Raw genomic sequence first — 26545 nt, forward strand, 5'->3', positions numbered from 1 at the left:
CTATTTCGAGGCCGCTGAAATTGTATTGTGACAACTCCGCAGCAGTAGCTTTCTCTAAGAACACTAGGAGTACTTCTCGCTCAAAGCATATTGATATAAAGTACTATTTTGTTGAAGAGAAAGTCGTTGAGTCCCTCATTTCTATTGAGTACACGCCTACCACTAGCATGTTGGCAGACCCACTAACGAAAGGCTTACCCATATGTGTATTTCTGGAGCATGTTGCTCGGATGGGATTGTTAGGAGCCTAGCTTGTTGAGCTCAGTGGGAGTTTTGTTATTATGTATCAAACATGCTAGTATTTTGTACGGATTGCTTATAGCTTGCGTTTTGTTATGAACATGCATAATGATAATTGAAGTCACTTCTTATTGTTGCTGTTACGTATATATGTTTATATAAGTATATACTATTGTTCACCGAAGTGACAGGTACAAAAGGAGATGAATGCGCATAGTCTCAAATTAATGTACCACAAGCATGTTTGGTTTAATGATTGTTATTGTTTTTGAATGTCCTCAAGACCGAATCATAAATAATATATGTATCCTATCGATATGATATTATATATGATTTATTAGACTGTCTTTTGTGATGGACAACATTATGGTGGTTTGATTATATTGTCCAAGTGGGAGAATGTTAGAATTTTATATGGACTAATATAATTACAAACATAATTCCATTATCACAATCATTTTCTAGAGTGCCTACGAATAGTTAAAGACCATAATGGGATGGTTAATATTAATCTAATTGCAATTGAGGCACATGGTAGCACCCTAAAGACTATAGGTTGGCCCATTAAATCATAGTCCACCATATATGATAATATAAGCCCAATAGACCCAATATACCCCTTAGGGTAAGAAGGCATATGAGACATATATATTGAACATATATGTTGTTGGGATAAACACTGTGGCATATGGTTTGGTAAGGGTTGCTCTCCATAAGATCTCTCTTGTATTGTTTTCTAATATTGTCTTGTGTAGATCGTGAGAGATTCAAGGATGAACATTGGAGACTCAATGTCAGGTATGTTTCATCTCTATATATTCAATTCAATGCTCTAAATAAAAAATGTTCCTGGATTATTGTATGAGCATGCTATGTTGATTTGAATCTGATTTATGAATTTATGCTCATAATATAATTTATATTTAACACAACCAATGTATTGATCACGTGTTGACATGGAACACCTCTAAATGCAAGGTTCGAAATTTCAATTGAACATTTGTTTCTGCCCAAGCAAGCCTGGATAAGGAGAACGCAATCAACTCTATTGCAAGATGAAAGTGAATAGGAAACACAATAAGGATTTTAGATCAAATTAAGATCTAATTATAATTAAATATGAGTGTTAAGGATGAAAAATAGAATAAAATTACATTCTAATAAAATAAAAATGAATTCAAGCAACGTGTAATGTGTGTTTACTTAGTTTTATTTATTATTTTTATTAAGTTTTTATGATTATCATATAAATTTTAAATAAATACAAATATATATAAACATATTAAAAAAATTAAATTAAAACATTGTCTATGGTTTTTTTTTTAAAATAACATATTTTCTTTTTAAATATAAATAATAATTTTTTGAATAAAAATTAAGACTGTATTATATATTGTTATAATAATAATGATATAATATAATATTTGAATTTATTTTAATATAATTACTAAAAATTTATTTTACCGAAATTTTATAAAATTAAAATTATTTATTATATATTATTATGATAATAATATTTTATAACATTTAAATCTATATTAATATAATTATTAAATATTTACTCTGGTATTATATATTATAATAATGATATTTTACAATATTTGAATTTATATTATTATAATCATTAAATATTATTATAATAATGCTATTTTATAATATTTGAATTTATATTAATATAATTCTAATATATATTAAGTTAAATATTTATAATATTCCATTAAAAAAACAGTTAAAACCAATAAAAATTGTTAAATACATGTAACAATTTATAAAGATATATTAATAAGCACAAAAAGTCTTGAGAAAATATCAAGGTTAATACTATTAACAGTCAATATATACACCACCATTGATCAAGTACATAGGAGGAATAGGAAGAACTTCAGTACATACTTACCAGAAACTCCAAGCTGGACACTAATGAGTTTGATGTGTTCTAGCAAGAGCTCATCATTTTGATCAGTTTGTTTAACTAGCAAATTTGATAATTGACACTATGCAATACATGATGCTACTGCATAAATTTGATATTTGGGATATTGTGATTAAACAAGTTTAGCTTTCTCCTACAATGTTCTTCATTAATATTTTTGCAGTAGCTGATGGTCAAATTCTGCAGTGGTGTCCTCCACAGGAAGTTCGGTAGCAGTTTTAGGCTTTCGCACCACGAAATCTCTAACGAATGAAGGCTTGGCATCACACAAACTCCTCCTTTCCATTCAGTCCATTCATGGAGTCTAGCAAATTGAAGTAGTTTCAATTTGGGGAATGATGATTCACACTTCATTGCCCCATCTTCTTCTACTCCCAAAAACTCAAGTCCCACAGTCTCTACTTTTTGCAAGTCACCTACATAGAGTGATTCAAGGGAAGGTAGTTTTCCCAAAGGTGGTAGAGTTTTGCAATTGTAGCAACAGTCTAGTTTAAGCCTTTTGAGATTAACTAATGTCAACATCCACTTGGGATTGATGGTGCTGCCTTGGTAACTGATTATCTTCAAAGCTTTCAAGTATGGATGTGGCTGCAACGCTTCAAGTATTTCACCATGAGCTTTGTCATTCGCCGAGTTGAAAGTTAGCTTCAAGTGAACAAGGTTGTACTCTTCCTCCCCAAGTAGTTGTGCTGCTGATCTCTTAGCTTGTCCTCCATTTAGTAGGTTTCCACACCCTGCAATATGAAGATATTGGCATTGAAGATGTTTCAACAAGTCTAAATCTTCGAGCTTCATCGCCTCCTTGTTCCTTATACTGTCATTTTCGAGTACAACAAACATGTCTAATGTCCTAAGACAAGTTAGCTCACTGACCCCCTTTGGCAAATACAGCAGCTTCACACACCGATTACAGTAAAGGTGTCGTAAGTTAACAAGTCTTTGTATTCCTTCTGGCAACTCTTCAAGGATCGGACACTAGAGCATTTTCAGAGTTTGCAGATTCAATAAATCATACAGTGTGATGTAACAAATTGTTAATGCTTTCTGGTAGTCGATCAAATTTGCATTTTGACAAATTCAATGTCCTAACACAAGTTAGTTTTGAGAACAATTCACTAACCGAGCTAGTTGTTGAATATGATGAAGTAGCCACTAGTGTACGCAAACTCTTGTTCTTACTCTTGTATAAGGAACTAGGAATGTTGGCCCCTCTCTCTAGCAGTAGTGCAGCGTGGCGAAATTTTTTCTTTTCGTGCCCCATTCTCTCCTTGTGATCAGCATCATTTACATCCAAAGTACAATATTCATTCTGCATGAGAAACAGAACAAAGTCGTGCATTTTGCATCTTATAACGTTTCCCTCGTAGTCTTTAACAAAGTCTTGAAAGAAAGATCTCATTGCCAGATTTTCAAAGCAATCGCGACCTTCTTTTTCAAAATTCTCGCTTCGACTTAAGTAACCTTGGGACATACACAATTCAATCAAGTCATCTCTGTCAATCTCATAATCCTTTGGAAAGATTGAACAATATGACAAACATTGTTTTTCAACTGGTGGCAAATCATCATAGCTAGGGCTGTGCAGAAACGATCCGATCCAATGTCAACCGACCGCTAAAAATTGGATATCCAATCATGATTGGATTGGATCGGATCGGATGACATTTTTTAAAATCCAATATTGGATCGGTCGGTTCTTGGATGACATGTAAATCCAATGGATCCAATCGACCGATCCAATCCAATAATGATTCAATACCATCCAATTAATATTCAAATAAAAAATATATTATATATTTTTTTAAAGTTAAAATATATTATATTTTATTACATTTACTGTTTACATATATTATATTTGATGTACTAAACTTTTTTATTTAATTATGATGTATTATTGTAATTTTAGGTTGGATTCCTACAAATTATTAAGACTTATGTTTTTAATTTTATATTAGATTTGTGTTGTAAACTTCTAAATCATTACAATTAAATATTTTTATTATTTGAATGAGTAATTAGTGTTTTTATAATTGAAATAATATATATATTTTTTAAATCAGCCTAAATAAAGGTTTTAAAAGATCGGATGGATCCAATCCGATCCAACAGATAACCAATGGATGCATTCAATGGATGGAACCAAACCGATCCAATCATCCATTGGATCGGATCGGATCGGTTGGTTCAAGATGATTGGATCGGATCGGTTCCAAAAATCCAACATCCAATTGGATGATTGGATCGGATCGGATGGGCTTAAAAACATTGGATGTCATCCAATGAACACCCCTAATCATAGCTCAGCAAGAATGGAATGAAGACTTTCGCCTTAACATCTTCTAACTCCCATAATTTACTGTCCAAGACTTCCTTCCATTTTTGTGAGCCTTGTTTGTTTTTGCATGAGACTTCCTAGAGTTTTTGCAACTAGAGGAACTCCCTTGCATTTCTGAGAAATCTCCCAACCAATTTTTTTTACTTGCTCATCATCTTAACATGTCCCAACAAAACTCCTCAGACAAAAACTCAACTGTAATCTTATCAGTTTCTGCTCTCATCATCTTAACAACTTCCTCTTTTTGTGTTGTCACTAAAATTCTACTTCCAACAGCACCATTGGCAAGTACTCTTTCTATTGATTCCCACTTTCTGTCATCCTTAGTCCACACATCATCTAGGACCAGAAGAAACCTCCTATCCTTGATAGAGTGTTCAATATCCAGTAACAAAGATTGAATCTCAACCTTGTCAGAAGTGCGGCGCTCAAGAGACTCAATAATTGCTTTGGCAATCACTACCTCATCAAAAGGTTCCGAAACACATATCCAAATTGTTTTGTCAAAGTAAGCCTGAACCTCAGCATCATTGAAGGCAAGTTGAGCAAGAGCAATTTTGCCAATTCCACTCATCCCCACAATAGGGATGATATCAAAATTTCTCCCATCTTGACTGCTATTTTTGCTCAGCAATTTTCTTATCAAAACTTTCTTCTCTTCATCTCTGCCATACACCTTAGACAAATCAACAAAAGAGGTGGTCTTCTGTCGAGAATGTTGTTCATGATTGACCCTTGTGTCAAAAGTGAGTCTATTTTTTCATTCAGTTGTTCTATCTTGCAAGCAATATCACGGCGCTGACAGCGCACCCCAACTCGAGGTAATCGGATACAAGGAAAGCAAGAAGATGGTATAAAGAAGCATACCTTCTTTGTAGAAAAATCAGGTTGATCATAACCTTCTTTTTGATTTGATAAATAGTTCTCCGCTGATCTAGCCCATTTAATTTTCGTAGTCTAGTTGAGGCATAAGTGTGGATCTTCTGGTTAACTGAAGCCTTTGATGAGGAGGCCCAGTCCAACTAGATTAATATAAGCTAATTCTCCTCCCTAACTCTATATATATGAATAGTCTCATCGCTATTCTGTAGCCTGATAATCTGCTTCAGAAATAGAATCTTAGGGAGGAAGACTTAGTTGGTTAGTATTGCACTAACAATTTACGTTTTCTTTATGGCTAAATCAGGTATATTTTCTATAATCTTTAACTGTTTATTGTGTTTTAAGTTGTATGCAAAATTATTGATAAGATATTGTATGAATATCTAACACCTCTTTCTTATCTTGTTCTAAGTTTGACACGAGAATCCTCGTAATCCATTCATCCAAAACATCATCAGCGTCGTAAGACACGTCTTTGAGCTTGTCCAACCAATCTCTCACCGCTTCTTCAGTAACTTGTCGCTTCTCAGCGTCCATGAGCACAGCTTGAATGGCTTTGAGATTGCTACTCAGCTTTTCCACTTGTTTTTTCTAACTCCTGTGACCAGCTTCACCTCATGTTTTATCTTTTCAATAGCTGCTGATCCCAACAGTTTAAATAGTATGGAGATCAAAACTTCAGCCATAGCTTTGGAGATGCTTATAGTTTATCAAAATTGCTTACAATCTCAACTATTGGAGCTAATTACTTATCTTGTGCTATCAAACTAGGCAGTGCAGCTTTACATCTTTTGTACAGCAAACCAATAATTGTACCTACAGTGCAAAGTGACTATTACTAATCATGGAAGAAATCAAAATTATAATACGATTTTTTTTTTATAAAAAATTATAATTGGCTTATGCAACTTTTGAGTTGTTCTCCACTACTTATAAAGCTTTATGAACCTTTAGGTTGTCTTCCACAATTAAGCTCACATTGCGCAATTTGATTTAGTAAATAGAATTTTGTCCTCGCAAATTCCATTATGTACTTGAAACAATTTGTATGACTGCACCGATGCAGCCAGGACACAATTCGGGCATTTAAATAATTTTTTTTATGACAATATACATTATTGTCATTTAAGACATCCTGCAAATTTTCAAAAAATTTCAAATAGTTTATAGTGCCGAAAATAAAGTTCAATCAATTAAATTTTACACGCGCATACAAAAAATAGACACAAGTACAACAACCTTGTTTTCGGCACCGTAAATTATTCAGAATTTTTTGAAAATTTACAAAATGTCTTAAATGACAACATTGTACACTATCATAAAAAAATTATTATTTAAATGCCCGAACCGTGCAGCCAAAAAGTTGGCTGCACCAAAGTCTCCCTATGAATTTAATATACTTTTTATTTATACATAATTTTTTAAACTATCTATTAATATTTGTCTGATCAATCTACCTATTAACCGAACATAATCCAAACCCTACATATATAAATATGTATGTACACACATATAGATTGCGATGATCATTGGTCAAGCCAAGTTAAATCAATTTGTTACAGCGTTTGGACCAAAGTTTCCAACCAAACAAAGTATTCTTCATGACACAATAAGTAGGTTGAGTTAGCCGGAATCAGTTTATCCTTATTTCTGTTGAGTTTAATTTGTATCACATTTACACACCGTCCAATCCCATAGTAATACCAAACACATACATAGATATACAAGTTACAACACAGCAAGCCTAAAATCGCCATGAATTGGTGAAGAAAGCCCCACCAAGCCAGTATGTAAAGCTATCTTGTTGTTAGATAAGTTCAGAGCTGAGCAGAACCAACATTTGACGATGACAAGCATATTGCCTCAACAGCCAATGTCTTGAGCACATGCCGACATGGATCACCTCCGAATGCAAGGTTCGAAATTTCAACAGAACAGCTGTTTTTGCCTAGGCAAGCCTGAATAAGGAGAACGCGATCAGCTCGGTTGTAGGAGAAAAGTGAATAGGAAGCACAATAAGAACTTTAGGTAAAATTTGGATCTATTTGTAGTTAAATGTGAGTGTAAAATAAGGATGAAGCGTGACGAGTTACAACTCTCACTCAGTGTAATCATCTTAGTTCCAAGACTCTTTCAGTCAACACACCGAGAAAGTAACACGAGTGCATGCATCATATTTTTTTTTATTTGTTAATAAAAAAGCCAAGCTCCCAGCCTAACTATGAAATTATTACAATTACTATGTAACTTCCTAGAAGAAACTCGAACCTTTGATCTTGTAGACGCAAACCACATACCAAACCATTTGACCTAATTCTCTTGGGTTATAGTTAATTATCTACTGGAAGAAGTTATAGTTACTTTACCTTAGAAACAATGGCCAATGAGTTGGATGCATGGCATTTGCCTAAAGCAAACTTCTGACAGCTACCTTGAGGAGTGCCGTAGCTAGCAAATTCTATGGAGGAGATTGTATAGCCATTTGCACAACGCAATGGCATTTCTGGTGTCAAATCATTGGCCGATACTTCACCATCAAGTGAATTTTTAGTGGACCACTTATGGAGAGGTGGATAATGAGACTCTGAGACTTGACCACAAATGTACCGAGTTGTCCGTGTCTTGACAGATATCTCCAAAGGATTTCCTCCCGTTTCCTCAAAGAGAACAAGTAAGTTATCTGAATCCTTTAACCATGCCCGTGGTATGTGGTACCTGGGGGTTCATTAGGTACTGTTAGCAAATCAGAATGATCTAAATTATACTATATATTTGTCTAATAAGAAGGGGAGTTTGTTCAATATAGACTTTGACCAGTAGTTTTTCACTAATCTGAGTAATTACTAGTTAGTTTTTAGATAGAAGCATACAAGGTCTGAGTAGGCTTCCCACAATTGGTTGTACATTTATCGGAGTTGTATGCCCCTCGATAGTCACAGACATTTTGACATCCACCTTTTGGGGTAACAATAGTCCAGTATCTTCCAATATGGTGGCCATTGACCCAAGCCTGGCCCTTTCCCATGCTTGCCAAATCTAAAGCGACTGGATCAGCACCGCCTGGAGCATCAAAATATGACTGCATAGATTGTGAAAAAAAAGAGTATTTGTTAGTAAAGAGATGAAATTTCTGGCATCAGAAACTCTCGTATAAGACTCGAGAATCAAGCAGCTCATATAATTGACTTAAAAAAAAACAAGCAGCAAGAACTACATGAAGGATGAATAAAACTCTATTTAAAACATCACTCTGATTTGATATCGGAATGATTTATTTTCCAACACAGCCATTATAACGTGAAGGAGAGGAAAAACCTCGGAAGATTCACATCTTCACTTTAAAGGGAAAAGAAAAAAAGAAAACTATGTAACACGTTAATGCTCTAATGTAACAAAAACAGACACCACCTAATTCATCCCTATCTGAGAACGATCCATCTGACAAGAAGTAGCACAAAAGAACATATTCACATGTATTAAGCAAACCGTTTCTTCTATCCTGTCTTCTGGGGAAAAAACAATATACGGAATTTACTCAAGGAAAACTCAGCATGAAGTCTGCTACCAACTTAGTGTTGCATGAAACCAAATACTTAATTGATCTTTGCATAAGCATGACAGTAGAGTGTTACGAGCAGTAATTTATCAAAAAGAATAAAACTACCCAACTGTACATGTGATGAATTTGGACTGGACACCCTACCCTATCTGAGTTTGAAGATCCTTTTCTGTTATCAGAGTATTCCTATTTTTTAGGCTGGCTGTTCCTAGGTTATCAAACCATCCTATATTCGAATACTTCAAGTTTGTTTGTTCCTAGGTTAGTGGACTCAATATAGCATCCTCAGTCCCTACTTATAATTCAGCTGCAACTCTTGTTTTGCATTCTCAGGATGCCTCTTCTGCAACATAAGTCAGACTAGAGGGTTCTGGCTCTGATACTATTTGTTACTACCACTTGGATAAAATTCATTCCCAAAAGACTGCCTATAAGGGGTGGGTGCCCATAGTCAACGTGAGATCCTAACAAAATACTGAAGATGAAGCCCATGGGCAGCTTTGTCAACTAAAACTACCCACAAGTTTGTGAGACTTCACAACTCTAACCCTAGAGATTTTATTAGGTATAGTGACAATCACAAAGACAATGCATAAAGAAATCAAAAAGAAATATGATCAAAATTGACTCTATTGATAGTTCTTTTAAAAAAATAAAGCAAGCACAGATAATAGGCACTTTGAGGGGAATAATCCTCCCACGAGGATACACAGTACCCTCCCACAAAATCTCAACGGTATGAATGCCCCCTTCCACTCCTTCCTTGTTTTATTCGCAAAAAAAATTACACAAAAGGATCACAATGAATATTATATGCCCATGCGCTACCATCTCCTTCCCATTCAAACTCACTCACTCAATAGCTCCCATGTTGCCAAACAATGCGCTAGCCTGTATTTGATCATTTCCTAGCATAGGTGAAACAAATATTTGGCTTAATAGTAGTTGTATTGATACCCGCTACCCAAACTTTCCCTTTGCCACCCAAAGCTCAACAACAAGAAGTGTAAATGTTGCCATTAATATTGAGGCTATGTTCAACAACATTAGAGCAGTAAACTGCCTATGATCAGTCTAGGGGAAGAATTAGCAGCACGTAATCACAAGAATTTAGGAAAAGTTTAGCAAGATGGGCACTTATTTGCAGATTGCAGTTACTTACCACTTTTAGAATCTCTATCCTGGAGCATAACCAAAACAAGCCAAATTTAATAAGCAAAGCATGTGAACTCTTATGTTGATTTAAATAGCAACTAAAAATGACTAAAGTTGATTTACATAGTGGATCAGTGCCAAGCATGTCTATATCTTGTAAGAAAAATTCTCAAAATAAAAATAAGAATACATCTGCTATTTTCAAAATTTACTATTTAAGAAGATAAATTTACCTTGTACCAAGTTAATATCGATGGATCAGCATCTGGAGTTAAATCAGTCCACCCTGCCTTTTCATTTTCTTCTGCAGCATATATCTTCAAGAATTCTCCCTTGAGCCCAACCTAGAACCATGTTAAACAATACGAAATCAACTTTAAAATCTCAACCTTAAATATATCAAATAATGATAACTTATTAAAGGGTGTCTAGAATTTTTGCCTAAAAAATTCAAATACAATTTTTTTTCGTCTTTTTTGAAACAAAACATCGACTTTTATTGAGAGATGTCTACTAGATACCATTATCTACCTGGATAAAAAGTGAATTTAGGTGCAACACCATTTAACTACTAGCAAATCATGCAAAAGGGAGAAAACAAAAATATATTAAAGGGAGCCAACAACTTTTACTTTCACAGCCAACACAAAGGAAATGAAACCTTGAAATTGAACACACCTGGTAGGTCCATAAAGACTTTGAGAGGTCTATATCCCCATTTTGAAATCCAGTAAGTTTAACTTGCCCTCTAAACCCTGCTCCGTCTTTCTCCAAGAATGCACCATAATTCTGTATCATAGATTAGATGCACCATATAAATATAAGATAACAAGTGACAATAAAATGTCATATGTACTTGGAACTTCTATAAAGAGTACCACTAGGCAGTATATAAAGAGTACTTGGAACTTCTATATGTTCGTGGCCCGTGGAAAGATATTTCCTCCCTTTATGAGGAATACCTTCAGTTTGTTAGTTTCAGGGTGGGGAAGGGGGATCGAATCTTCTTTTGGGAAGATATTTGGATTAACGGTGTTCCTTTAAAGGATCAGTTCCCAGATTTATTTTTGATTTCAATGGCCAGCAATTGTTTGATTAGGGACATGGTGGTTTTAGGAGGGGTTTCGGGCCTCCAAAGTCAGGGTTGGGATTTGCGTTTTAGAAGGAATCTGTTCGATAGGGAGGTCACCAGCCTCTCTCAGTTATTACTTTTGTTAGAAAGGGTGGCTTTACCAGTAGTTTTAGAAGATTGGCGGGCGTGGTTACCTGATGGTAATGAAGTTTTCTCTTGCAAATCGGCCTTTTGGAGGTTAAGCTATGCTCAGTTGGGTTCTGTTCGGGAGTGGGGAAAGTCTTTGTGGAAAAGTGTCTCTCGAGAGTTAAAGTGTTTGGTTGGCTGGTTTTCAATGATAAACTTAATGTTCATGACAACTTGCAAATAAGAAGACCCTATCATTGTTTGTCCCCTGCTTGGTGCGTTTGTTGTAAGCAGGTAGGGGAGTCCACTAGCCATTTATTCTTGGAGTGTCATTTCTCAAGAGAAGTGTGGGGAAAAGTCTTAGCTGAGTTTGGTATTCTTTGGTGTATGCCCTCTAACTGTTCTCAATTGTTTCTCACTAAGTTATGGGGCGGCAAGCGAGTTTCACGTCTCTGGAAAACTACCGTGTTGGCAACTTTTTGGGCCTTATGGCGAGAGAGAAATACCAGACTATTCGAAGATATGTCTAATTCTGTAGAGACTATTTGGGATATAAGATAAAATTTTGGGTGGCTACTTGGGTGTATAGAAACAAATTTTTTGAGGGGGTTCCCTTTTCTGACCTTATTAGAGATTGGGGCAACTTCTAGATTTAATTTTTGTTGTTGGGGTTAGTTGGGGTTAGTTGTGGTTTTTTTTTTTTTTTTGGCTGTTTTGTTGTTTTATTTGTAACCACGGTTTTCCTCCTCCACAAGTGAGGGTTTTCATCTATTTGAGTTGAGGTCAGTCTTTGACCTCCGTCTCTTTTTCAAAAAAAAGTATATGGTTAGAAAGAAAGAAAATTTTCAATGAGGTAGAAGAGGACACGTGAGTTATCTGGGAAAAAGTTAAGCCTTGGTTGGCTGTATGGATTTTCAACTATAAGCATTTTAAGGCATAATCGTTCACAATGCTTCTCTGTCATTGGTATTTGTGGTTGTAATGAGTTAGTTTTGTGATAGTTTTTATGTTTTACGTCTTACAGGATGTTTTAGATTGAAGCAGTCTTTCAGAGGCTGTCTACAGTAATACACAGCATATCATCCATTAATGATGATGATGATGATAACTTATACATAATGTACCATTAAAATTGATAAAAAAACTATGAAAATGATTCAGAAAGAAATTAAAACATTGGCTTGGAACTTGTTGAATCTACCTGCAGGCCAACTGTTTGAGATAAGAACACTAGATCATTATATCCTTTGACAAAATGTACAGGCTGGAAAACCTTCACCCAACGGCCTATCACAGTGCCTTCACTTCAGAAAGTCGCAATAGATTATATATCAGTAACCAAACAAAAAGGTCGTATTGTAAACAACATCAACCAAGTATAATCTACTTCTATATGAGATCAATGCAATACTCATGCTCAGAAAGACTGCAAATGCGATATATATTTGAGATGATTACAATCACGAAACTCCAAAGTAGAAAGTATGTGAACTGGTAACAAAAGAGTTCAATATAGATATATATGAGTTCCAAGAAAATAATGCAGTTATACAATATTAGTATGTACTTGTACCAGAGATGTGCATAGATGAAGTCACATACATAAAAAACCAAACAAGCTGGCCAGGAAATCTACTAATAAGATCAGTATCATTGCTTCTCCATCAAAATGAATAAATTTATGCAGACATGATAACGATGAAAATAGTTTGTCAAGCAGAGCAACCTCTGAAATCAATGCATAAAAAGTTTAAAAACCCTTCTCTTCAAATGGGCATTTGCAAGTTCAAATCAAAAGAACCCATTGAAAAAAATAATACAACTTTTGTACGCTACCATGATATTGATGCAAATAGTATCTGGACATAAAAACCTCTGAAATCAATGCATAAGAACCCTTAACTCCATCAAAAGCTTTAAATGGTTATTCACAAGTTCTCTCAATCATTTAGCAGCAGGACATTTATCACCTCACCAAAGAGCTAAAATGTATATTAATAAAAGGCACCATATTATCATAATATCATCAAACCTTCTAAAGTTTATCACTAATTACCTTCAAGCTGGCCATTGACAAATACACGTAAAACATCACGCATACTATCAATTTTAACTGCTGGGCCAATATTATTCTCCTCCCAAAATGATATATCCTCGTCTGAAATGTATATTCTACATTTTGAAAGAGCATTGAATAGGTATTAAAAGACAGCATAAGAAAGTTTACGTAACAAGTAATGTTTCAACATTATCACAAGCTACATATTTTTTTGCTATGCTTCATAAGACAGCTCCAATTAAAGATGTTTCTAAAAAAATAGAGTATCCAACGTAATTTTCCCTTTTCTTCAATGAATCTTCTTGTTTCCTACTTTACTAAGAAAAAAAAGAAGTACCATGTTTAAGTAAAAAATTGGTGCTCGGGAAGGTACCAGAAAACACTATTGTTTCTTTATTGAAAAACTTTAATAAAGCTTACAATAGAAGCAGATATTTATCTCTTGAATATCTTAGTTATTTACTAGAGTCCAGGAACAAAATAAACTTTAAACTAAAGATAAAAACAAATTTTGGAACAGATAGGATGAGATCCTTCCTATCTCCAAGATGAAGCTGAGGACTGCTTCAGCAGCCCAAACATAGCTCCAAAAATCCCAGGTAACAACAATCCTCTGAGATTTTAGTAGTCCAATTCTTTCCAACAGAAAGAAACCTAAATCTATCATTTCATGATACGGTCAAATAACAAGACTCTCTTCTATATAGAATTGATAGTATACTAGTATTACTCTATAATTTAATAAATACATAGTAATTCTACGCATAATTATTTAATATAAAGATCTTAAGGCTATGCACTGAAAAATGCAACAGAATTTGTAGAAGTAGAAATGTGGAGCCCCTTCAATATTTTCAATGTCAAATTACTTCATGGTCTAAGTTATGCTGGAACCTAGGAGAATCATTAGGTTTAGTCTATCTTCACAGAAAAAAGAGGTGCATGGACCAAAACAATACAAGCTACATCAATGGACAAAGAAAACGTACAAATTAAGTATGTCGCGAATGACATTTAGCTGCATAATTGAAAGCAAGCAACTTGATTGAATTTGATAGCTAAATGAACAAGTAATGAAATAAATGCATAATTGGGGGAAAAAGTTGTCACTCTAATTCCCAGTCAATTAGTACTTATTGTCTACCAAACAGGAAAAGGAAAAAAATGAAAAACAAGTTGACATCTACATAACCAAGGGGAAAAGGAGAGAGAAGATAAAGAAGAAAGAAAAAAAAATCAAGATTGTTATAATAATACTTCTCAATATAAACTAGTAAGTAGTCTTAGTCACCATGGCCTTAACAACAATAAATATTTACCTGGATATATACCATAGATAATCAGAATAGTCCTTTGTCACATTTAAATGCTCCAATATACCCTGAACTGTAAAAATACCATCACTCCATACACCAATTGGCTCTTTAACGGTCATCCAGGATTTTGGTACATAGACACTGTTATTCTTAGTCCCAAATTGTTGGCTCAAAGAGATATCTGAAGAAAGAGGCAAACTAGACTCTACCGATTTGACTGAAATTTGTGCTGCAACCTACTCAAGCGTGGAAAGAAAAAGAAAAAACACTTGAGAGAAAATCTGGGCTAAAATCACTAACATTTCCATATTGTCAAGTAAACAAAAGACATGAAGCATGCTGAGAATCAATTAATTAGTATACAACAAGATTCGAGACCATGTTTCAAAAATTTGGGATGTAGGACAGCTAAAATTTTAAAAAACTAAGATCAGACTGGGAAGAGAGATGCAATTACCTTATAATTTCATAAATGCTTGAATGAAAATAAATTTAGAATCTCCAGCACTAATGAGAAATTGATTTACCAGAGAAACTAAGATAACCCATATACCATCATCTTGTTCAGTTCTATGAGGTTTACACAATACATTAACTAAAACATATATTCAAATATATGTGTCACAGTGTCAAGTCAGCTTTAAAGAAAAAAATTGCAAATGAGTTCAGCACCTAGGTATATTCCAGGAAGAGAGCTCTTCTCATGCTTTCAATAAATTTTAGATGACAGAAAATAGTTTAAAAAGGAAAAAAAAATAAGCTGCCACCAAGACAATCACACATACTAATTGGTAGTTTGATCTCATGTTCTACTTATATATGCAAACAATTTCCCTAGTGTGTCGCTCAACCTAGTATGATATAGCTCAATGTAGTGAAACAATATCAATGATTCCAGATACTGTAGCAGCTCTATTTATTTTTAAAGAAACATAAACCTGTATTAATAAGGAAATAATAATACAAGAACAATGTGAGTCAAAACACGCCAACATCAAACAAAAAACCAAAGGAAATTACAGAAACTAATTCCAGTCCCTAACTAGGTCAGAGAACAAAATGCCGTTAAACTCGTTTACATTATATGATCAAATTGCTACCCAATATCTGATTTTATCCCATAATCTCAACTTCTGTGAAAATCCTTCTATTTCTTTCCAGCCATCAACCCTGGAAAGGTCTTTTTTGTAATGTCCCATATACATTAAACACCCCAAAGACAGCAACAGGACAAAGCCTCTTAAATTTTGATAGAACTAAGGACTTTTCCCAAAAGAAAAAAAATTGCCAGAGGGAAAACCAAATAGAATTATCTGACTTTCAAAAATAGACTTGCAGGAAAATTCTTCAGATCTATCACCCAACCACACTCTCCTATCTTGCATATAACTACAAATGTTTCTCCTTCCCAACATGAACAATACCTCTATAAATACAGGGACTTCTCTATCATTTAGATTTCTTATAAAATGAAAGTTCCAGTCCGAGTTGTTACCTCTCATTTTATCAAATTTCTGAAAATTCTATATTGTAGCTGTTCTCTTTGAAGATAATCTGGCTAATTCAGGAAAAGAATCCTCTCAAAATCTCACCATTCTTCCATCACCTGCCTTCAATTCGACAAATCTTTCTAGGCCACTTTTCCTCCTCTTGATTATGTAGCAGCTCTATGGAAAACAATCGTTTTCATTTTTCACTTTGTTAAGTTTCCCTATTCACATGCTAATTATGTATTTTAACCCCATGTTAAATTCTCACTAATCTTACTAAAGTAATTAGAATATAAAGTCAGTATCAACTAATTTCAATACATCATTGTATAAAGAAGAGAGACAGACAGACTAACATCTCACCTTTAATCTCACCATCTAAACATATCATCAAACGGTTGAGTGGGAAAAAGAAAAAAAGAAACTAATAAAATTAGGTGATAACTGAAAAATACTTGTTGACGTGTCTGAATAAAAATTGAGTCAGACTTAGCAGTTCTAAAGATATAGGCCCTTTTTTATTTTCTCTTCAAGCATGGAGTTATTATTCATTACGTTGTTTTAATTCGTATAAAATATTCATATAGTAGAATTATAAACACTCGTCCTCAAATAAATAGATTAGCATCAGATAAGTTATATAGGTAATAGTGCATTGATGCGTAGGCAAACCCTGTACAGAGTATATGGCAAGAAATGGTTAATGCCCATTCATTAATAGCCAATGCACAGGAATAGAAACACCTACCTTTGCAGAGTTGAACACTGTGTTTCTGCAATCTGGTAAAATACTAACTGACCAAGGTGGTAAATTATATTTTTGACCAAGGAATGTTACAGTAACAGAGCTATGTTCGTCGATATTTGCAAGAAAAGCAGAGCATCTGCTTTTAGTTTGGTTCAAACTGAAATTTAGGTCTTCACCAAGCACATTTTCACTGTATACATGGGCCTGCAAATAATCACATGAATGATTCAGAGTAAATTTAGGAACCAGACACATCAAATGCCAGTTGAAGAACAATCTGTACTAGTACAGCAGCTTTTGGAATGTCACAAGCATGAAGGATTAAAGTTTTTTTATAAGAGACATTAATGATAGAAAATAGAAATTACAATAAATATGATACACATCTAATTACAACCCATAAAATAAATCTCTAACAAATATGAACATAAAAACTATTTTGACATCTTTTTAAAAAAAATTAAAAATTATAACTCCATGCTTTAAAGGCACTGCACCCTATTAAAGTACTGAAGAACAATTCTAGACAGGCAAATTCCAAAGAAAACATAAGAGAAAAAGGTCAAAAATAGAGGAGAAAAAAAAAGAGGGCTCCAAATTTAGTTGTATCTTAGTGATCGGGAAAGGTAAGTGCTAAATTCCATGTCAGGAAGTAGGGATACATGACGGTGTTTTTTCTTGTTTCTTTTTATTTGTTTTCCTCTTCTATTCCATTATAAGTTATCATGTGCTCACATAATTAAAAGTTAAGCATAAAAAACAGTAATATAAAAGGGTCATACAAACCTCCTGCTTTGGTCCTAATTTAATATACTGGGGTGAATCAGCAGCAACCAGAGAAGGTTCACAGAGCTTTATAGCAGCATGCAGATCCTTTAGATGTCCCCATTTAGGCTCACTCAGTAAGCCTACACAATGACAAAACATGCATTATAATCTGAATATTTTTGCACTTGTATTACTTCCAATTTAGAATAATTATATGGAAATCACTCCTTCCTCAAATAGATAAACAAAAAATACAAATAAAACACAGAAAAATAATGAAAAGTCACTGACCATATTCATCAATTGGAGCATCATAATCATAACTAGTAATATAGAACGGTCCACCGGAAGTCCGACCAAAGTTTGTTCCACCAAAGTACTGAAATTACGTAGATGACTAGTCAAAAAGCAGAATGTACACATAATTAAGAATGAAAATATATATATCCGACCTTGACGACATAAAATATGATTCCTTTTTATTTAAAGAAATGAAACTTTGTATTAATCATTAGAATAAATTACAAAGTATCAGGTTCATGTTTGCATCATAAAAGTGAATCGTGAAACCCTGAAAAAAGTACCCAAAGTACAATTAAAAATGGAAAAACAAGATAAAATTTGCTCGCAGAAGTTTTCCAATCCCTCACTAAATCTAAGAAAGAAACTCCCTCAAAATCTTTAATATTATATACCCAGGTTGCCACCCAGAATTTTATTTTATTCCAAAGAAAGTCTTCTGTTACTGCTTTGTCTTCAAAAATTCTCATATATTCATATTATCAATCACCAATACATCTAAAAATAAATTTCCATATATGTTTTACTTTTAATCAACAGTAAGCTACAGCCAGCCACTATCTTTGATACTTCCCCAATAATACTATTGATTGCAGTAGCTATCTTTTCCAAAGTTTACAGAGAAATCAAGGCAAGAAGAAATCAGTTTTAAATATGATTAGACCAAATGAACAGAATCAATTTGAACAAAAATGTTAAGGTGAAAAATATCCACATCACTATTTAAATGCTCCAATATACCCTGAAAGTGAAAATTTTGCTTCAGATATTCGGCAGGTGCAAAGCCAATTTTATCATACCATATAGTAGTTCTGAAAGCTCCCTCCACGTTGGTAAAAGCGTGCGACTGCAAATGCAAGGTCTTCTACAGGTCTGTGAGGCAATCTTCCACCCCATGTCGTATACCTTTAAAACATTAACCTAAAATGATAAATTTATGGCTTATAAAGCAACAAAAGTTCATTTGGAAATGGAATCTAGTTATAAGGCTTGAAATTTATTATATTCCAAGCATTACTTGGACTAAAAGTCATAAGCAAATATGTGAAGAGATCAAACAGTACTACAAATTAAACGAAAAATAGCATAAAATCATGCATGTTTAGGGAAGGGGAAAAAACTTCTAGCAGAATCTGAAGTAATTAAAAGAAGTAAAAAAACAGAAACAAAACATAAACAGAAATAGGAAAGGGTTTGTTTGGCAAAAGAAAACAATTCAAGAAGGGGTGTCACACAGTTTTAACAGCCATAAAAGGAAAAAGGAATAATGACATTTTATAAGATATTAGCATACCATCCATCCCAATTTTCTGTCCAAAGCGTGGGTTTGTTATAGGAATTTGGCCTATAACCATCACAGTAGTATCCATTGCATGCATCTATCTGGAAATGAAGTAAGTAAATTATGAAAAACAGCATATTAAGATACCACACTTGATAAAAATTTAACCGCCACTACTCTGAAAGTTTCATCTGTCCCTATACATTCTTACAGCCATAATATATATGTTCAGAAAATTTAAAGCATTGGCTAAGACCTTACAACTTCACCCGGAGCATCAGTTTGCCTGCACATCACCCATGGAACCCCAGCACCAAGGCTTAAAGCCATCTTTGCTGCCCACTTAACATAGTCTTTTCCTTTCTGCCCAAACTTCCCTTCAATATTTCCATATTCATTTTCAATCTGATAAAATTGCAATAAGAACATATAAGACAATGTGAAGCATCTTAACAATCAAAGATGTAGACAACAAAAGGATTATGATTTGAATAAACTACTTTAATCTCTACATTTAGCATAGTTGGAAAAAAAAAACTTATTCAACATGAATTCCACACTATATAAGCAACTAGGGACAAAGAACCAAAAAAATCAGGGATTAGCTCATAATTCATAATTTTAGAGACTTCCATTCTACTTCTGTGGTTCTGCGTGAACCATACTTGGCATTGTTGCGAAAATGACTGTGAGACCACAAGCACTAGGTAATGGAGGGGACTGGGAAATGCACTTGATTAAATAAGATACCACCCTGATTTTTAAGTCTCTCCTTAACACCACCCTCCCCAAGTAAAAAAAATATAACTATTTCAAAAAAAAAAAAAAAAAAAAGGAAAAACATCCAATATCGATCAAATAAGGTACCATGATTGAGTCCCTCTCCTTACAAATTACAAACACATCCCACCCTTTTTATCATACTAAAAAAGAAGCACCCTAAACATAGAACTTCATTAAGAACAAGTGCTTTTCATCCTAATTGCAACTCTCACAATTTGAACAATGCACAGATCTTCATTTATATAACAAAATTGATATCCCTAATATATGTAATGCTCAAATTTAAATCTAAATCCATCCAACCTGCAGCATAATGATTGGACCACCTTGCCATGAAAACAGCATTTCCTCACGCATCAAATCCACAATTTTCTTAACAAAACGTTGCATTTCCTCCTAGCAAAAATAAAGTAACATCAAAATATTAGTATGGGTGCTATTTTTTAAGTATAAACAACAAAATCTACTCAATCTAACTAATATGCAACAAAACCCACCCAAAGAAAAAGAAAAGAAAAAAAATCCAAAAACGACAAGAATACTTGCAATATTGTGAGGAAAACTTGATTAATAAAAGCTGTTGAAAAGAAATAGTTTAAGTGAGAAATTAAGAGAGAACTAGTTTAAGCGAGAAAGTTAACAACAGATAAAGTTTTAGAAGAGAAAAGAGAAATTAAGAGTAAAACTCAATACTCACAGACAAAGGATTCATTTGACTTCTCGCCTTCTTATTTCAATATATTGGAACAAGATTTAATTTCTTTTTCACCAAATAACTTTGAGGTTTACTCTAAGCTGCCCTAACCCAACACAAAAAATGATGACCCCCATAAAATTTGTGAATTTCTATCCTTTTAATTATTCTAAATTGACATTATGGGTTGGATGATGGGTACTCCCAATGCTCTAATGAACATTTCAATTAAAATATATAAGAATAACCAAAAAAAAAGGGTAATGTACAAATAACACAACCTTGCAAGCATAGGAACCATACAAGCATTATACCTTGAAAGGAGCATTGTCTGTTCTAAATTCTATGCCGGGGATGTCACGCAGCCATACTGGGAAACCTCTGCACAATTATCAGTTTGAATCAAATGAACTTCAGTAACTATTACCATCTTCTATATTTTTTTACAATCACATTGTCCCTTTAGAAGGTAGTAATTACTTAGTTGCGTATATAATATAACACTCTAAGAGCATGTACTATTTTCAGTATATCAAAGCCACATGAAATCAGAGGGAGAGAGAGAGAGAGAGAGAGTACAAAAGGAAGATGGGTCTTGGGTCTTCAAAAAACGTCATAAAAACAAGAAATATTTGCCTCAGATAAACTGGAAACCTCAGCAAAATCCTTAAATTAAATCCTTCCAACTAAACTGATAAGAAGAACAATATAGTTTATATTCCTTTGAAGTAAAGCCCAAAAAGAAGCCATAAATTTAATATATAATTCAAATATATAACTCATCTTGAGCTAGTTGTCTAGAAATTTTTTGATAGAAATAATAATCTCCTTGTACTTTCAAATTTTAAAACCCATTACAGAGCAGTAATAAAAAGTAGCATTCTTGCATACTTTTAACTCATGGTCTCATCTTTCTTGGATATAGTTCTAATTTAGAGGAGAGAAATTTGTGTAAAATCATAATGAGAAAGAAGGTCATACCCAAAATTCCACTCGGCACAAACATAAGGACCTATCCGAAGGTGAAGATAGAGTCCACTGGATCCCACTAGCTTGACAAACTTAACAAGATCATACCTCCCATCAAAGTTATACTAACAAAGAAGTTCAGAAGAAAAGTTAATACTCTAGCACAAACAAATTAGTCATATAATAACAAGTCTCCATCTAGCTCCACAAAAAATAATAATAATAATGGCACCTCTCCTTTGACGGGCTCATGCCCATTCCAAAATACATAAGTCTGGATCACATCTGCACCACCTTCCTTGCTCTTTTCAATCAAATCAGGCCACATCTGATGTCACGAGCCACAAACAGGACATGTTTCAGAAATAGCAGCATAAAAAGCATGTGAAAGGTATAAATTAAAAAGAAAAAAAAAAAGAGCCAGGTTTAGTTTCTTCATAAATTAGCTTTAGAATGAACTATGCATTCAATTTTAGTGAGGAAAAAAACTAATAATAAAAGAAAACAGTGCACATAAAGACCAACTGAATGGAGAACATGAAAGAAATCATCCGACTCAAAATTGCCTAAAATACCATACAGAAGTTTCACAAAATAAGTAGGCAATTTTATGATTTCCAAAACTAAAAAATGATAAGACCCATTGTTTATTTGTTTTCAAATTCACAATCAAAATACTGATTCTAACTTTAAGCTACAAAATAAAAAAAATAAAAAGTTATTTTCACGTTTTCTCCCAATCTAAATCTCTATTAAATATATTCATTTTTTTTTTAAATATTTAATTTAAAAACAGTTTACGGATTCTTAACCAATCATATTTTTAAAAACATATTTTCAATTTAGAAAAACAGTTTTTGAAAATGTAGTATTCCAATCAGACCCAATATATAGAAAAGAAAAATAGACTGCCAGCCTTTGATGAAGAAATGCCAAATTAAGTCTTATAATATTTCAATAAAACACACACATACACAAAACTATTAATGTTATTCCAGCTCAAGTGTTTGCGTGAAAGCTCCCTATAGAGCCAAAATAATTCAACCCAATTCCTCCCTTTTAGATGGAAAACTTTCGAGTATTACTTGGAGCAAGGATCAAGCTCCTGTTCGTTTGTAGTAAATTAACCAGAATAAGTAAAAAGTATATAGAAAATTCATCTCATACCACAAAATTTCAGGAATTAAGTTTAAGTGCTAGACTATAATGTTTCTCATGTTAAGTTATTCGAGCAATAAAATTAACCAAACAACATGTTCCCTACTCTGTTCACCTTTTCATCTACCTATTCATCAAAGCAGAGCACAAATTAGCCAAAACAATCACTATTCTTACATACAAACCAAGTTTATAATTGTCCAAATAAATTATAATTCACTTAATCCAAACCTAACCGAAATTTCATCAAAAATATCCACTTCCTCTTCCTCTTAACATTCCCCCTAAATTTTCTCAGGAACCAAACACAATAAGAACCGATAAGCACCTCGGGAGTGGCTCGAGGATAGTGAATACCGGCGGAGATGAGCATGCGACGTTTGCCGTCGATGATCATAGCCCGGTGGTCGTAGCTGACGTTGAATGGCTTAAAGAACTCCGCGGCGACCACAGATAAGTGAATGTTGAGACACAAAATCAGCCATGGTAGAGTGATCAAAGCTCTCCGCGCTACCATTTTCGCGCGCTCTCTCTATCTCTCTCTCTCTCTCTCTAGCTCTGAACTTCGTTGCCTCTTTTAGAGAGGGAAAGAAGAGAGTGAGTAACACAGGTGTTGAGTGCTGTTTCCGCACCAACGGAGTAAGCAATGAAACTAAAATAATAATAATAATGATGATGATAGAGACTTTGCAGCTATCCGGTTTGCCTACGTGTCATTCGGGTCGGCAAGTTTTTTAATGGTATAATCCGACCCGGATTATTAGGAAGACAAAAAAATATATATGTTGAATTTTTTCCTCTCCTCATTATGTTGATATATTTAACATGAGGACTCGGACTTGGACCCGCTCAGTACGGAAGCGGAACATAAACCGCTTCTCAATCGTAACCGTTTATTTTATGTTTTTAATCGTACGGTTTGTATGGTTTGTATGGTTACGTTGGGTTTGATCGTGGTCATTGAATGAATCAACGGTTAGGAATTTGAATTGGTAAGAAAAGTAGCAATTATCAGTGATTTGATAGTTAGATAGTTGGTAATTTGGGTTATGACACGATGATACGACCCGACATAAGGTAAACACGAATACGAGACGTTTAATAATCGTGTCGTGTTCGTGTTTGAGTTTTTGACACATTTAATAATTGTGTCGTGTTTGTGTTTACCTTAATCGTGTTGACTCGTTTAATAATCGTGTAATGTCATAATCGTGTCAGACACGATAACACAAATAATTTGCATAGGTTTTATGATTTTTTTCATATAGTTATAATTAATCGTGTCATAATCGTGTTATCGTGTTCGTGTCGTGTTGACCCGTTTAATAATTGTGTCGTGTTCGTGTTCGTATTTTTGACACGTTTAATAATCATGTCGTGTTCGTGCTTACCTTAATCATGTCGTGTCATAATCGTGTCGACACGAATCTGACACGTTTACACGAATTGCCAGCCCTAGTTACCAAGTTACTCGGTAAAGGTAGAGGAAAATTTTAGGGCCTAATCTAATTGGTAGTGAATTCAAATTCAAATTTATGAATTTTAAAACCAAAAAATGGTAGGACCCACATGAATACTTTATTGGTTGCTTGTTTTCAAATTCTTAATCCAAATACTGATTCTAATTTTAAGCTATAAAATAGAAAACATTATATTCATGTTTTCTCCCAATCCAAATCATTATATCTTAAAATCCTACAAATCTAGCACTTTTTTATATTTTCTGGTTCTCTACCAATCACATATTCAGTTTTTTAAAATTCAAAAATAGTTTACGGATTCTGAACCAATCACATTTTAAAAAACATGTTTTAAGACTATAAATCTAGTTTTTCATTTTAAAAACACACTTTTTGAAAATACAATTTTCCAATCACGAATCAATCAGACTATTTTTGCATTGTTCATTAAGAAAACACTCTCCCTCCACTTAGCTCAAAGGATACCCATTTTTTTTCATTTAATACTCTCCTTCGGTGAACTTCATGTCATTTTCATTCCATGCAAATATTCATTTCTAGGTGATGATCTTAATAGGAGTATACCGGCGTTGAAATTGTAGACGACGAAGTTTGAAAAATAGGGTTATTTGAGGTATGAAATTTTGAATCTTTGTATTTGTTTAATTTTTTAGTCATTTTGGACATTTGTGACTGATTTTGTGGTTAGTTTTGTGATAAATTGTAGTTTTTTTTATTTTACTTTGGCAATGTGACTCTGTTTTGGTTTCACGAATTGTGAATTTTGGGGTTTTTACTTCTAGTTATTTCGAGAATGTTCTGGCTTTATATTTGGTTTAACAACTTAAAAGCTCAGGTTATAAACAACTTTTCCACTTTAATTTTTTTGGTTTATACATTTTTAGATCTTATGTTTAGCCTCATTACCTGTTTGGACCCTATGTTTTGACAAATTATTTTTTGGACCTTGTGTTTTGTAAAATGGTTCAAATAGGCCCCTAAACTTGATTTTGATGAACAAAAAATTGAATATAACAACACAGTTCTTAGGCAGAATGACTGTATTTTTTTTCTGAGTTGTTAGTTTGATGGATTATTTGTGATTTTAGTTCAAAAACCTTTTATCTAAATCGGGTTTAGGGGTCTATTTGAACTATTTTAGAAAATACAGGGTCTAAAAAATAATTTATCAAAACACAAAGTCTAAACAGGTAATGAGGCAAAACACAAGGTCTAAAAAGGCATAAACCTAATTTTTTTTTTTCATTTTTTGATTATATATGTAGCCTTGCCTGAACCAACTTTTTTTTGCCTTAATTAACTCAGTTTTTTTTTCCAATAGCTTGTGATTATAAACTTTGATAAATTATAATTGCAATCCTCGTATATTTGGTTAAACAACTTGTGTATTATCGCTTATATTGGATGATTTGAAACTTAGATCCTTATCTTATCATTAAGTCAAATTAGGGTAGAATTTTATTGAGAGTTTCCTCAAGTGGAAGAGGTGATTGCTCATGTTGTGTTAGTGTGCGTTTTAGTAAGGGTTTGGGTTCAATCCCTGGCTGGGACTAACTGTTTTTTCCAAATAAAAGTCTAATGTTTGTTTATGGAATCCAAGATAAATATGCCATTCTTTTGAAATAAAAGGAAATTTTCATTTTTTATCCAAACTTTTTGGGCATTTGTATCTGACACGAGGAGATGCATAATAAAAATGTCTCTCTAGTTTGTTTGTGAACTTCTTATTCCATTGTAGATCAAAATTGCATGTGTTTTTTTTTGTTTATGAAAATAGATAGCAATGAGGATAGAAAACATAACGTGGTCCATTAAATCTTGCATTATCGTAACTCTCTACTACTCAGGGACCGTTACACTGTGTATTTTAAATAGTGTTAAACTTGCTAAACGAGTCATTTGACCATAACTGTGTAACTAAACGTGATCAACGGTTTAGAGTTAAAAATTTTGGTCAAAGACACAAACGTTTCACTAAAACATCAACTTTATACATGGGATCCCAAAATACATTAAAAATGTTAATTACAATGAAAAGTTATAACCTGCAGACCTAAGCAGCAAAATAGGATTTGACTCTAGTTCCTCTTTAAACCCTTGGCCGTGATGGTCGAGTAGCCGCATATGTACACATCGTCACCTAAGCTCTCCAACTTAAGGATGGTCCAGCTTTCTTTTCCCTTTACCTGCACCAT

At 33.7% G+C, this 26545-nt stretch overlaps 3 protein-coding genes across 3 annotated transcripts; all 3 read right to left on the minus strand.

Moving 5' to 3' along the window:
• Positions 1-2251: 2251 nt before the first annotated feature.
• LOC133815710 (putative disease resistance protein RGA3) lies at positions 2252-3572 on the minus strand. Its single transcript, XM_062248520.1, has 2 exons — positions 3294-3572; positions 2252-3148 (listed from the first exon to the last, which is right to left on the minus strand). The coding sequence occupies exons 1-2, from the start codon at positions 3570-3572 to the stop codon at positions 2252-2254; spliced, it is 1176 nt and encodes a 391-aa protein (XP_062104504.1).
• Positions 3573-4659: 1087 nt separating this feature from the next.
• LOC133815711 (disease resistance protein RGA2-like) lies at positions 4660-5927 on the minus strand. The gene is made up of 2 exons (XM_062248521.1): positions 5781-5927; positions 4660-5214 (listed from the first exon to the last, which is right to left on the minus strand). Exons 1-2 carry the CDS (start codon positions 5925-5927, stop codon positions 4660-4662), a joined length of 702 nt encoding a protein of 233 aa, XP_062104505.1.
• Positions 5928-7013: 1086 nt separating this feature from the next.
• Positions 7014-23495, minus strand: LOC133819859 (beta-galactosidase 9). The gene is made up of 19 exons (XM_062253232.1): positions 23198-23495; positions 21944-22039; positions 21724-21836; positions 21057-21123; positions 20352-20444; positions 19527-19670; positions 19278-19366; positions 18784-18889; positions 17975-18062; positions 17702-17823; positions 16916-17119; positions 14681-14913; positions 13359-13474; positions 12504-12601; positions 10783-10893; positions 10338-10448; positions 8261-8469; positions 7757-8105; positions 7014-7348 (listed from the first exon to the last, which is right to left on the minus strand). The coding sequence occupies exons 1-19, from the start codon at positions 23384-23386 to the stop codon at positions 7208-7210; spliced, it is 2679 nt and encodes an 892-aa protein (XP_062109216.1). The 5' UTR covers positions 23387-23495; the 3' UTR covers positions 7014-7207.
• Positions 23496-26545: the final 3050 nt, after the last annotated feature.

Source organism: Humulus lupulus, chromosome 2 (genome assembly GCF_963169125.1).
Source record: "Humulus lupulus chromosome 2, drHumLupu1.1, whole genome shotgun sequence".
Classification (NCBI taxonomy): domain Eukaryota; kingdom Viridiplantae; phylum Streptophyta; class Magnoliopsida; order Rosales; family Cannabaceae; genus Humulus; species Humulus lupulus.